Below are 14,721 nucleotides of genomic sequence, written 5' to 3'. Positions count from 1 at the left end.
GTGCTCCCTCAGCGGTTTCCTGAAGTCCATGATCATCTTTGTTGACGTTGAGTGAGGTTGTTTTCCTGACGCCACACTCCGAGTGCTCTCACCACCTCCCTGTAGGCTGTCTCGTCATTGTTGGTAATCAAGCCCACTACCATACTCTCATCTGCATATGTGATGATTGAATTTGAGGTGTGCATGACCACACAGTTGTTGAGAATGTTGGTAGCCTAATTATTCATTTCAGTCACACTTTATTTGGATAGTTCAGATTTTCCATGTCATACTATCAAAACTGTTGATAAGAAACTGCTTGCCAAGGTTACCTTTAGTGCTAGGTTTAGAATTATGGTTAGAGCTAGGGTTAATAGATAGTTGAACATGTTACTCTGTAGAGCATCTACAGATTGACTATCCAAATAGTGTTACCTTAATGTCCAATGGATTTACTGCTAGTAGAGATTTAAAGTTATGCGTGCATACATTTTACATATTGGAGTGAGTTTGATTCCCAGGGTCACCCTGTCCTGGTGTTGCAAATGCCATGGTCTACTAACAGCCATATGAATTCAAACCAAAGCCTACTAGATAGTTGAGGATAGTTATAGTATTCATGATGTAGTAGCTAACAAGGTGCCATTCTCATGCATCATACAGTTGTAATATCTATGGCATGTTGCATAGAAACAAACATTTCATCTGACAGGTCCCAACAAGCTAGCTGGCATTTCGTCCACAAATTTACCCAAATGGTTTGATTAATGAATGCGATGTCAAATTTCTCATCAAAGATAAACAGGTCCAAGCAATACACTATTATGGTAAAATAACACAGCAAAATACAAACAAACAATAAAAGGGATTTATTCATCACTGCCAGCACTATTATCACAATCATTTCCATCAATGATAGGGTCTGCTCTGTGTGTATTAACACAAGAAACAGGTGTCGTAACAAAAACTTTGCAAAACAGTCTGAATATAATATTTATATATAAAAAAAGAAATAGTTTCAATTATCAGAAATCTCCTTGCATTTCCCTGTGCTCATTAATATTGATTAGGATTCTATTTTAAGGACCCGCCCTGATTTAATGCTTTGTTCTAAAGGGCAGAAATTAAACGAGGCTGTGAATATTAAGTATGTACAAACATCAATATTTCTGAGCACAGGGATACCTCAATGATGTAGGGCAACACCCCATTGGTCTGATGCATCTTTACTTTTTTCCATTGCGAATGACTGGTCAATGTTTGCCCCTCCCCCCTCTCCGTCCTGCGATACGGACCCCTCAGAAACCATGATGACGGTCGTGATCAGCGTAAGGAATGTTTGGGAATTTTCTTAGAACTGCGGAAGTCAAAAACATGGATGTCAGATAAAACTTAAACTTCTAGGTGAGAAGAACGACAGACATGAAGACTTACATTTTTGAGGAACTCCTCTGCGACGATACGGGCCCTGGCGTTGACAGACAACTTCATCTCGCTGATCTCCTTGTCGATCTCCTCCATGAAGTGGATGACGAAGTCCACCAGCTTGTGCTTGTACATCTGCTCGGTGTGGAAGTTGGTGATGAGGAAACTGATGTCATAACCCTGCGGCCGAATGAAGGAGAGAAAAGGGGGGGGGGCGGGGGCTAATAAATCCCAATTCTTACAGAAAATTTTGTCTGAGTGACAAAAAAAATGACCATTTGTGTGACCATTCGATGTGATAAGTTTGAGATGTTGGTTGTACCACCAGTCCTCTCACCTCCACCGGTTTCCTCCTCAAGATGAAGAAGTTCTCAGCTCTCATCATCATGAAGCGCATGAATTTATGGCAAAGGATCTTCTCAATCTCATCCGCCTGCAGTGACACACCAATCACAAAGCAGTCAGACTCAGAGCTGCTGTCCTGTGATTGGTGGGTGCTAATAGCCACCAGGTTGTAAAAAAACAACTAATCACAGTAGTAAATTTCATGTCTATGACAAACCAACACAGCCTCACAGAACAGAGAAAGAAAAAAACAATGGTACAGCTGCGCTTCCATCTATGCTCTTCTGTTTGGGTAACGACAACACAACAAGATAGACGTATTAAAAATATTATTATGAACTGGGTGGTTCGAGCCCTGAATGTTGATTGGCTGACAGCTATGGTGTATCAGACCGTATACCACGGGTATGACATTACATTTATTTTTACTACTAATTACGTTGGTAACCCATTTATAATAGCAATAAGGCACCTCGGGGGTTTGCGGTATATGGTCAACATGCCTTCAGAAAGTATTCAGACCCCTTGACTTTTTCCACATTTTGTTAGGTTACAGCCTCATTCTATAATTGATTAAACCCCACCCAAATGTACACACAACATCCCATAATGACAAAGCAAAACAGGTTTAGACATTTTTTCGTATAAAATAATAAAAAACTGAAATATCACATTTACATAAGTATTCAGACCCTTTACTCAGTACTTTGTTGAAGCACCATTGGCAGTGATTACAGCCTTGAGTCTACAAGGACGTGACGCTACAAGCTTGGCACACCTGTATTTGGAGAGTTTCTCCCATTCTTCTCTGCAGATCCTCTCAAGCTCTGTCAGGTTGGATGGGGAGCATTGCTGCACAGCTATTTTTCAGGTCTCTCCTGAGATGTTTGATTGGGTTCAAGTCCGGGCTCTGGCTGGGCCACTCAGACTTGTCCCGAAGCCACTCCTGCATTGTCTTGGCTGAGTGCTTAGGGTTGGAAGGTGAACCTTTGCCCCAGGCTGAATCCCTGAGTGTTCTGGAGCATGTTTTCATTAAGGTTCTCTCTGTACTTTGCTCCGTTCATCTTTGCCGCGATCCTGACTAGTCTCCAAATCCAAAAACATCCCCACAGCATAATCCTGCTTCACCATAGGGATGGTGGCAGGTTTCCTACAGACGTAACACTTGGAATTCAGGCTAAAGAGTTCAATCTTGGTTTCATCAGACCAGAGAGTCTTGTTTATCATGGTCTGTGAGACTTTAAGTACCTGATGGCAAATTCCAAGCGGGCCTCTACGGACAATTCCTTCGACCTCATGGCTTGGTTTTTGCTCTGTGCCTTTCCAAATCATGTCCAATCAATTGAATTTACCACAGCTGGCCTCCAATCAAGTTGTAGAAACATGTCAAGGATGATCAATGGAAACAGGATGCACCTGAGCTCAGTTTCAAGTCTCATAGCAAAGGGTCTGAATACTTATGTAAATAAGGCATAAGGCATTTTTGCTTTGTCATTATGGGGTATGGCGTTTAGATGGCTGTGTAATTGTGTTTATTTAAATAGATTTTAGATTAAGAACAGTCCTTAGCTGTGGTATATTGACCATGTACCACACCTCCTCGTGCATTATTGCTTAATTATGAATCAGGTAGTTTGGTTTAAAGCTGTGGTATATCAGACAATATACCACAGGTATGACACAAAACATATTGTTTACTGTTGTAATTACATTAGTAACCCTTTTATAATAGCAATAAAGTACCTCAGGGGTTTGTGGTATATGGCCTACATACCACGGCTAAGGGCACTCCGCTTGCATAAGAATAGCCCTTAGCCGTGGTATGTTGGCCATCTACACCCCACCAGGCCTTATTGTTTAAATAAAGTATGAAAGTCACCAAAAATCAAGCCCGTCAACTGCACCTGTAAAGGACGGGTTATCAACTATACACATTAGAATAAATAATATCCCTGACCTGCTTGACAGCGATGCTGACTCGGACTGAGTTGATGGAGCCCTCGATAAGAACCTTCTCCTTGTCATTACGACTGATGATGACTGGCTGCAGCAGCAACTCTTTACTGCTCCTGAGGGGGATAGCATACACATGCTAGGTCAAACACACTCTCCTGAGGGGGATAACAAACACACTCTCCTGAGGGGATAGCATACACATGCTAGGTCAAACACACTCTCCTGAGGGGGATAACATACACATGCTAGGTCAAACACACTGAGGGGATAGCATACACATGCAAGGTCAAACGCACTCTCACGCACACATACACACAAACAAACACCGACACTCACCGGACCTCCACCTCTGGCTTGTTGTGTCGCTCCACCACCTGAGAGGAGAAGTTCTCCAGACAGAGGGCGGCCTGCAGCGTGGCACGCACAGCGTTGAGGTACGGGCGCAGAGTCGCTGTCTGAGGGAGAGAGGAAAGGGAGTGGAGAAAGAAACGTTAGAAGAGGGAAGCATCTACCCCTGCCGACCAAATACCGCCTCACGCCACCTACTATCCTCAAACTATTAGCTAAATGGCCCTTATCCCGACACCTCTTTACGAGAGGAAAGGTAAAAGTACTGTCAAGCATGCAGACCTAGGATTGTAGCTAGAATTCCTTGCATAATGTTTATTCCATAGCAAAGGCTCATGGCTGGGCTTGGGCTACAGTACAGATTTTACACTGATTTCACTATCACAGAAACTCACCAACACATTAGTCAGTAAAAGTTTAAAAAAGGCCCATCAACCCCATTCAAAAAAATATATGCAAAATCGTTGACTGCTGAACATTAGTGAAATCACCATTAAGATTATATACCCTGCATTCCTCAAATGTAAAGAGGAAGTATATTGACCGCATGAGTACATACTGAAACCCCTAGAATATAGCCTAGTCACGCTGAAGCCTTTCATGGTTTGAACAATTGCACCATTACATTCGTATGTGACTTTAAAAAAGTACACCACTGTTTCACATAGACTATAATAGATAAGGACAGTGGGCACACATTGGCTCAGGCCTAAGGCCTTACAGCTGTAGAATGCACTGCCACTATTTGCATTTTCAGGATGAAAATATCTAGCTACTTCAATCCAGTCTGCATCAGATTTAGGCCGAGAAAATATTTCAGTGGACAAGTTTGCTACATAGCTGATGCACGCTGGACTGTCCATTAATCACGGTACTCCATTCTGCTTGTTTGTTCTATCTGTTGGCCCCGTTGCCTAGTCTACGCCATTTTACCTGCTGTTGTTGTGCTAGCTGATTAGCTGTTGTCTCACCTACTGTTTTAGCTAGCTTTCCCAATTCAACACCTGTGATTACTGTATGCCTCGCTGTATGTCTCTCTCAAATGTCAATATGCCTTGTATACTGTTGTTCAGGTTAGTTATCATTGTTTTAGTTCACAATGGAGCCCCTAGTTCCCCTCTTCACGCCCCTGATAACTCCTTTGTCCCACCTCCCACACATGCGGTGACCTCACCCATTACTACCAGCATGTCCAGAGATACAACCTCCCTCATCATCACCCAGTGCCTGGGCTTACCTCCGCTGTACCCGCACCCCACCATACCCCTGTCTGCGCATTATGCCCTGAATATATTCTACCATGCCCAGAAACCTGCTCCTCTTATTCTCTGTCCCCAACGCTCTAGGCGACCAGTTTTGATAGCCTTTAGCCGCACCCTCATACTACTCCTTCTCTGTTCCGCGGGTGATGTGGAGGTAAACCCAGGCCCTGCATGTCCCCAGGCACCCTCATTTGTTGACTTCTGTGATCGAAAAAGCCTTGGTTTCATGCATGTCAACATCAGAAGCCTCCTCCCTAAGTTTGTTTTACTCACTTCTTTAGCACACTCTGCTAACCCTGATGTCCTTGCTGTGTCTGAATCCTGGCTCAGGAAGGCCACCAAAAATTCAGAGATTTCCATACCCAACTATAACATCTTCCGTCAAGATAGAACTGCCAAAGGGGGCGGAGTTGCAGTTTACTGCAGAGATAGCCTGCAAAGTAATGTCATACTTTCCAGGTCCATACCCAAACAGTTCGAACTACTAATTTTGAAAATTACTCTCTCCAGAAATAAGTCTCTCACGGTTGCCGCCTGCTACCGACCCCCCTCAGCTCCCAGCTGTGCCCTGGACACCATTTGTGAATTGATCGCCCCCCATCTAGCTTCAGAGTTTGTTCTGTTAGGTGACCTAAACTGGGATATGCTTAACACCTCGCCAGTCCTACAATCTAAGCTAGATGCCCTCAATCTCACACAAATCATCAAGGAACCCACCAGGTACAACCCTAACTCTGTAAACAAGGGCACCCTCATAGACGTCATCCTGACCAACTGGCCCTCCAAATACACCTCCGCTGTCTTCAACCAGGATCTCAGCGATCACTGCCTCATTGCCTGTATCCGCTACGGAGCCGCAGTCAAACGACCACCCCTCATCACTGTCAAACGCTCCCTAAAACACTTCTGTGAGCAGGCCTTTCTAATCGACCTGGCCCGGGTATCCTGGAAGGACATTGACCTCATCCCGTCAGTTGAGGATGCCTGGTCATTCTTTAAAAGTAACTTCCTCACCATTTTAGATAAGCATGCTCCGTTCAAAAAATGCAGAACTAAGAACAGATACAGCTCTTGGTTCACCCCAGACCTGACTGCCCTCGACCAGCACAAAAACATCCTGTGGCGGACTGCAATAGCATCGAATAGTCCCCGTGATATGCAACTGTTCAGGGAAGTCCGGAACCAATACACGCAGTCAGTCAGGAAAGCTAAGGCCAGCATCTTCAGGCAGAAGTTTGCATCCTGTAGCTCCAACTCCAAAAAGTTCTGGGACACCGTGAAGTCCATGGAGAACAAGAGCACCTCCTCCCAGCTGCCCACTGCACTGAGGCTAGGTAACACGGTCACCACTGATAAATCCATGATTATCGAAAACTTCAATAAGCATTTCTCAACGGCTGGCCATGCCTTCCGCCTGGCTACTTCAACCTCGGCCAACAGCTCCGCCCCCCCCCGCAGCTCCTCGCCCAAGCCTCTCCAGGTTCTCCTTTAACCAAATCCAGATAGCAGATGTTCTGAAAGAGCTGCAGAACCTGGACCCGTACAAATCAGCTGGGCTTGACAATCTGGACCCTCTATTTCTGAAACTATCTGCCACCATTGTCGCAACCCCTATTACCAGCCTGTTCAACCTCTCATATCGTCTGAGATCCCCAAGGATTGGAAAGCTGCCGCAGTCATCCCCCTCTTCAAAGGGGGAGACACCCTGGACCCAAACTGTTACAGACCTATATCCATCCTGCCCTGCCTATCTAAGGTCTTCGAAAGCCAAGTCAACAAACAGGTCACTGACCACCTCGAATCCCACCGCACCTTCTCCGCTGTGCAATCTGGTTTCCGAGCCGGTCATGGGTGCACCTCAGCCACACTCAAGGTACTCAACGATATCATAACCGCCATCGATAAAAGACAGTACTGTGCAGCAGTCTTCATCGACCTTGCCAAGGCTTTCGACTCTGTCAATCACCATATTCTTATCGGCAGACTCAGGAGCCTCGGTTTTTCGGATGACTGCCTTGCCTGGTTCACCAATTACTTTGCAGACAGAGTTCAGTGCGTCAAATCGGAGGGCATGCTGTCTGGTCCTCTGGCAGTCTATGGGGGTGCCACAGGGTTCAATTCTCGGGCCGACTCTTTTCTCTGTGTATATCAATGATGTCGCTCTTGCTGCGGGCGATTCCCTGATCCACCTCTACGCAGACGACACCATTCTATATACCGTCGGCCCGTCTTTGGACACTGTGCTATCTAACCTCCAAACAAGCTTCAATGCCATACAACACTCCTTCCGTGGCCTCCAACTGCTCTTAAACGCTAGTAAAACCAAATGCATGCTTTTCAACCGGTCGCTGCCTGCACCCGCATGCCCGACTAGCATCACCACCCTGGATGGTTCCGACCTAGAATATGTGGACGTCTATAAATACCTAGGTGTCTGGCTAGACTGCAAACTCTCCTTCCAGACTCATATCAAACATCTCCAATCGAAAATCAAATCAAGAGTCGGCTTTCTATTCCGCAACAAAGCCTCCTTCACTCACGCCGCCAAGCTTACCCTAGTAAAATTGACTATCCTACCGATCCTCGACTTCGGCGATGTCATCTACAAAATGGCTTCCAACACTCTACTCAGCAAACTGGATGCAGTCTATCACAGTGCCATCCGTTTCGTCACTAAAGCACCTTATACCACCCACCACTGCGACTTGTATGCTCTAGTCGGCTGGCCCTCGCTACATATTCGTCGCCAGACCCACTGGCTCCAGGTCATCTACAAGTCCATGCTAGGTAAAGCTCCGCCTTATCTCAGCTCACTGGTCACGATGGCAACACCCATCCGTAGCACGCGCTCCAGCAGGTGTATCTCACTGATCATCCCTAAAGCCAACACCTCATTTGGCCGCCTTTCGTTCCAGTACTCTGCTGCCTGTGACTGGAACGAATTGCAAAAATCACTGAAGTTGGAGACTTTTATCTCCCTCACCAACTTCAAACATCAGCTATCTGAGCAGCTAACCGATCGCTGCAGCTGTACATAGTCTATTGGTAAATAGCCCACCCTTTTTCACCTACCTCATCCCCATACTGTTTTTATTTATTTACTTTTCTGCTCTTTTGCACACCAATATCTCTACCTGTACATGACCATCTGATCATTCATCACTCCAGTCTTAATCTGCAAAATTGTAATTATTTGCCTACCTCCTCATGCCTTTTGCACACATTGTATATAGACTCCCCCTTTGGTTTCTACTGTGTTATTGACTTGTTAATTGTTTACTCCATGTGTAACTCTTTGTTGTCTGCTCACACTGCTATGCTTTATCTTGGCCAGGTCGCAGTTGCAAATGAGAACTTGTTCTCAACTAGCCTACCTGGTTAAATAAAGGTGAAATAAAAAAAAATTAAAAACCTGTGTGTTGAGTATAAGGAAGGGAAATCCAGACTCTGGACCTACTTACTGCAAAGCAAAAATAATTCAGGAAAGATGCAGGTGCATAGCTAGTTCTACAATGGACTAAAGGAGTCTAATGTTACTTCTTAATAGTCCAAGGACCTTACATGTTCTGTTTAAAGGCGAATTACCTCTGGAACCTGAATCAATTCTTATATCAAAATAATTTCTAATGCAAAATACACACTTACTGTAACCGGTTTTAACATTTGCAGTCAACAGTATTTTTCAGTGACAACATGTTTATGGTGTCTAGCTTCCATTTATACAGGTGTTAAGAGCAGAGGTCGACCGATTATGATTTTTCACCGCCGATGCCGATTATTGGAGGGCCGAAAAGAAGCCGATACTGATTAATCGGCCGATTTTTATTACTGTATTTGTAATAATGACAATTACAACTATACTGAATTAACACTTATTTTAACTTAATATATCAAAATCAATTCAGCCTCAAATAAAATTTAACATGTTAAATTTGGTTTAAATAATGTTTTTTTTTTTTAAGTGTTGGAGAAGTAAGTAAGTGTGTGCCATGTAAAAGTGCCATGTAAAAATGCTAGCATTAAAGTTCTTTGCTCAGAACATGAGAACATATGAAAGCTGGTGGTTCCTTTTAACAGGAGCCTTACCAGGTAAGAAGTTTTAGGTTGTAGTTATTTTAGGACAATTTCTCTCTATACGATTTGTATGTCATATAACTTTGACTATTGGATGTTCTTATAGGCACTTTAGTATTGCCAGTGTAACAGTATAGCTTCCGTCCCTCTACTTGCCCCTACCTGGGCTCGAACCAGGAACACGTCGACAACAGCCACTCTCGAAGCAGCGTTACCCATCGCGCCACAAAAGCCACGGCCCTTGCAGAGCAAGGGGAACAACCACTCCAAGTCTCAGAGCGAGTGACGTTTGAAGCGCTATTAGCGCGCACCCCGCTAACTAGCTAGCCATTTCACATCGGTTAAACAGCTCAATGCTTGAAGCACAGTGACGAGCTGCTGGCAAAACGCACAAAAGTGCTGTTTGAATGAATGCTTACGAGCCTGCTGCTGCCTACCATCACTCAGTCAGACTGCTCTATCAAATCATAGACTTAATTATAACATAACACACAGAAATACGAGCCTTAGGTCATTAAGATGGTCCAAACTATCATCTCGAAAAAAAGACGTTTATTCTTTCAGTGAAATACGGAACCGTTCCGTATTTTATCTAAACGGGTGGCATCCATAAGTCTAAATATTCCTGTTACATTGCACAACCTTCAATGTTAGGTCATAATTACATAAAATTCTGGCAAATTAGGCAGCCCAAACTGTTGCATATATACTGACTGCGTGCAATAAACGCAAGAGAAGTGACACAATTTCACCTGGTTAATATTGCCTGCTAACCTGGATTTATTTTAGCTAAATATGCAGGTTTAAAAAATATATACTTCTGTGTATTGATTTTAAGAAAGGCATTGATGTTTATGGTTAGGTACAGTCATGCAACGATTGTGCTTTTTTGCAAATGCGCTTTTGTTAAATCATCCCATTTGGTGAAGTTGGCTGTCTTTGATAGGGAGAAATAGTCTTCAGAGTTGGCAACGAGCCAGGTTAGCAGGCAATATTAACTAAATATGCAGGTTTAAAAATATATACTTGTGTATTGATTTTAAGAAAGGCATTGATGTTTATGGTTAGGTACACATTGGAGCAAGACAGTCCTTTTTTGCGAATACACACAGTATCGATTATATGCAACGCAGGACACGCTAGATAAACTAGTAATATCATCAACCATGTGTAGTTAACTAGTGATTATGATTGATTTGTTTTTTATAAGATAAGTTTAATGCTAGCTAGCAACTTACCTTGGCTTACTGCATTTGCGTAACAGCCAGTCTCCTCGTGGAGTGGAATGTAATCAGGTGGTTATAGAGCATTGGACTAGTTAACTGTAAGGTTGCAAGATTGAATCTCCAAGCTGACAAGGTACAAATCTGTCATTCTGCCCCTGAACAGGCAGTTAACCCACCGTTCCTAGGCCGTCATTGAAAATAAGAATGTGTTCTTAACTGACTTGCCTAGTTAAATGAAGCATAAAGGTGTAAAAAAAAATATTTAAAAAAAATCGGTGTCCAAAAATACAGATTTCCGATTGTTATGAAAACTTGAAATCGGCTCTAATTAAAAATCGGCCATTCCGATTAATCGGGCGACCTCTAATTAGGAGACGCAGATAGCTAATTAGCACAAGTAGTCGGCTGTCTTCATATTGTTCATAAACATGCACGTCAACAGCTGTGTAACAATATAACTGATTTTAGAAAATAATTTCCTGCTGATATGAATGTTTAGGTCCTTATGCTTCCAAAGTGATGGGGGTTAATGTTCAGACCTAGCCCAGAGGCCAACAGTCGGCGATATTGAGGAGTTTCCATCCAAAACGTATTGTAGGCAGCCCCCATGGACCGGTTCGTACCAAAAACATTCTCCATTCAGGGTGCAAAGGCGCCAATTTTTCCTTCGAAAAATTAGATTTAAAAGGCAAAAATAAAGGAAAATATGCCTACTTCTTTTACAAAACACCATTTTCAACCACCATGCTGAAGTGGCTAATGCCTAGGTATGATAGTTCCAGATGTTGTGTATCGCGTTCAGCCAATCAGTTTGCAGCAGTCTGTTTACCCCTAACTGAATGAAGAGCGCAACATCAAGTAGCGTGGTGGTGGAAAAGTGGTGTTTCATAAAGTACGCATATTTCCACCGTCGGCCCCCGCCCCCTCCTCGCCATTAATACATCTAGTTAAGGATGAAATTGATGCCTTTACAGCCTGGATGGAGAATGTTTTTGGTACGAACCAGTCCATGGGGATACGAGTTTATTGCCAGCTGCATACAATGCGTTTGGATGGTAAGAGGAAACCCTCAATACCAGATCAATATCGCCATCTGTCAGCCTTTGGGCTAGTTCAGACCAAGCATCCGGGCTCTAACCAAAACACAGAAGATGACTTATGTGGAATGTAATCTAGAGTCATGATCAGTGGCTAGTGCATAGTTAGCTGGGTCATTCCTACTATGCGATACACACACACTTTTTTTTATTATTCTATCAGAAAAGGGACGCGTTTGATTGGACAGTGCGCGACAGAAAAACTAAATTGGTCAAGCTCAGGTACTTACAACATTTTTGGGTGCATTTTCCAGTTTGTTAAGTGCACAATCCTAACAGGGTGGATGTGTTAAACCTAAATTAGCCATAGCTCTGAGTGAGCAAGATTGATCTAGCATAATTGTGAAAACTTGAACAGGACTTTATCTTCTCTATCAAACATATTTTAACATTTTCATAAAAAAATAAATTAAAAGCTTAACAGGGTGGAAATGTGTGACATACAGACTAACATGAACAAATAGATACAACTGTTTTTATATAAAGAAATGACACTTCCTGAATGTGGTGTCATTGTAGGAAGGGGTTGTTTTCTTAAGATGGAGATTTACAACAAACTAACAGGGTGGAAAGTGATCAGGGACACACAGGAAATCTTATATAAAATAATCATGAAAAAAACTAATATAAAAGAGACTTAACTAGGACTATAAAAAGACAGATTAAAAAATGTTATGGTTTGATCTAGTGGAAGTTGATAAATAACACCTGGGGACATCGCAAAAACGCCTACATCCACTGACAAAAAGTGTTTAAGATGCATAAAGTTCCCTTTCACGATCCATTTTTTGGTGTTAAAGGATATTTAAAGCCTTTCGGAATCCACAGTTTACACCAAATTAAAACTGATATTTCCTGGGGCCAGAAATTTGGACAACATTTGCGGTCTTAAATACCTAGGCTGGCTGCCTTACTTGCGAGATAGCTAGCAAGATGGCAAACTACCCTCTTCTACCAGCTAGTGTTCGGTATATATTTCAATGTGGCATGGGAATATTTACTCATGGTATTCGTTTTGAATTTACAATCTTGATAGTGACATCCAATAACAGATACGACCTCCCTGATGCACTACTACATATACATTTTCGGGTAACTAGCTAAATTATGTTTATATTTATGAATACATTTGAAAGGATACTTTAGATTACAGTATTTGGCACTAGTTTAAAAAACGTCTCTTAGAGCTACATCACTAGCTAAAAACAGATTTCACATTTTGGGTGGGGATGCTAACTAACTAACGTTAGCTACCAAACCAAATCTAGCGATAAACATACGCATTAACGCAGACCTCGCGTAAACCACGAATAATGTCATATTCAATAGACTGCTCATCATATGACTGATGTTGAAATAACGTCGAAATGTCTTTATTTTCATAGTAAACCACATAAATAATCTTACCATTTCTCTATATCCGCTGGGGAGGAGAAGACGGAAGTAGTACACTTGTCATGGCTCTTTCATGACCCTATGCACTAACCGGAACACACCATGTACAAGACTTTATAGGGGAGCTTATATCATTTGGACAAAGATGTTTCTATACAAGTAATGGATTGTATCTAGCAGACACGAACATTGAATACATTAGTTTTATTTATTTAATATTGTTAAATATTGTCATAAGGTTAAATATGTGGTTTTCATTATTTGGTTACATAATTTCCCAATTTACAAGGATGAGAACATGTTGATGATATCCTTTACATTTTCAAAATGTTTATGTAAAAGTAAATTCTGACAATTTTTTTGGTGTTCTCATTCTTCATATGAGAAACATCATCAATCTCGAAATTGTTAAACTGATTGAGAGTGATTTTGTCTCATTATTTATATTAATGCAAAATGTGTGTGGCTGGTGATATCTTCCTTATAAGGTAAAGGGAGCTCTCCACTATTATGCCAATGGGGAGGGGGGGGTTGGACGACGTACAAATGTACAAAGTGGACGACGTACAAATGTCTTATAAATCCCTCACACTTGTGAAACTTTAAAAAATGTAAAATTATTAGAGGTGATGTCTCTGAATGTCTGTTAATATCTCAATGCCTTGTCACATATTAATGATGTCCTGAATTATTCTGATGTGTAATATGTGTTATTATTGTTGCAATATTTGTTTTTTGTTTTTTTTATATATATATAAAAATATAAAAATATATATATAGAAATATATTGTTATTGTGGACAAGCCAAATTAGAAGCCGATGCCCTGTTACAACAAATCCAGAACAATACGTTTTTATTCCTGTTAGTCATGTTTAGAAAATTGTTTAGTAAATTGTTTGACACTAGGGATTTTGCAAAAGCAACTTTTCTACGTTCAGAGATAACTCAGGGGGAGAGTTTGATAAAGTTCTCAAGCTAACTGAAGAGATGATGATTAAGCATGATATTAGTAATTGGGATGTGAGTGCATCACAGCAGCGAAAACTGCCTGTAAAATTGGCAGACAGTGTAGTCACAACTTCATTAGGGAAAACATCCAGCATCAAGAGTGACAGTGACCTGAGGCAACTTTAGAACAATATTCTAGACAGACATACAGTTGAAGTCAGAAGTTTACATATAGTTAGGTTGGAGTCATTAAAACTTGTTTTTCAACCACTCCAAATTTCTTGTTAACTAATTATAGTTTTTTGCAAGTCGGTTAGGACATCTACTTTGTGCATGACACATGTCACGATCGTCGTACGAACTGTAAATATACTCAGACCAACGTGCAACGTGATTTGGGTTCCACATGTTTAATAAAGGAAACTCACAAAAACAATAACAGTCAACAACACGTGAAGCTCAAGCAGTGCTCAACGGCAACTACACAGAAACAAGATCCCACAAAACACAGTGGGGAAACGGTTGCCAGAATATGATCCCCAATAAGAGACAACGATAAACAGCTGCCTCTGATTGGGAACCATACCAGGCCAACATAGAAATAAATGTTGTCCCCCCCCCCCCCCCCCCCAAAGGTGCGGACTCCGGCTGCAAAACCTGACTCT

The 14,721-nt window shown here is 42.1% G+C and overlaps 1 protein-coding gene across 1 annotated transcript; it reads right to left on the bottom strand.

The window, feature by feature from the left end:
* Window positions 1-833: 833 nt before the first annotated feature.
* On the bottom strand, window positions 834-13,220 carry LOC109891163 (actin-related protein 2/3 complex subunit 4). Its single transcript, XM_020483498.2, has 6 exons — window positions 13,120-13,220; window positions 4,042-4,160; window positions 3,707-3,818; window positions 1,742-1,837; window positions 1,414-1,584; window positions 834-1,336 (listed from the first exon to the last, which is right to left on the bottom strand). Exons 1-6 carry the CDS (start codon window positions 13,120-13,122, stop codon window positions 1,331-1,333), a joined length of 507 nt encoding a protein of 168 aa, XP_020339087.1. The 5' UTR covers window positions 13,123-13,220; the 3' UTR covers window positions 834-1,330.
* Between the last annotated feature and the right edge of the window lie 1,501 nt (window positions 13,221-14,721).

Source organism: Oncorhynchus kisutch, linkage group LG5 (assembly GCF_002021735.2).
Source record: "Oncorhynchus kisutch isolate 150728-3 linkage group LG5, Okis_V2, whole genome shotgun sequence".
Classification (NCBI taxonomy): Eukaryota; Metazoa; Chordata; class Actinopteri; order Salmoniformes; family Salmonidae; genus Oncorhynchus; species Oncorhynchus kisutch.
This window is presented reverse-complemented; position numbering and strand designations above follow the sequence as displayed.

What these genes read in the sequence shown, in the direction of transcription:
- LOC109891163 (XM_020483498.2), bottom strand. An exon ending in TCAGCATCGCTGTCAAGCAG is followed by an intron (nt 1,838 to 3,706) that starts GTCAGGGATATT and finishes GTGTCACTGCAG; the next exon opens with GCGGATGAGATTGAGAAGAT. An exon ending in TGAGGAGGAAACCGGTGGAG is followed by an intron (nt 1,585 to 1,741) that starts GTGAGAGGACTG and finishes ATTCGGCCGCAG; the next exon opens with GGTTATGACATCAGTTTCCT.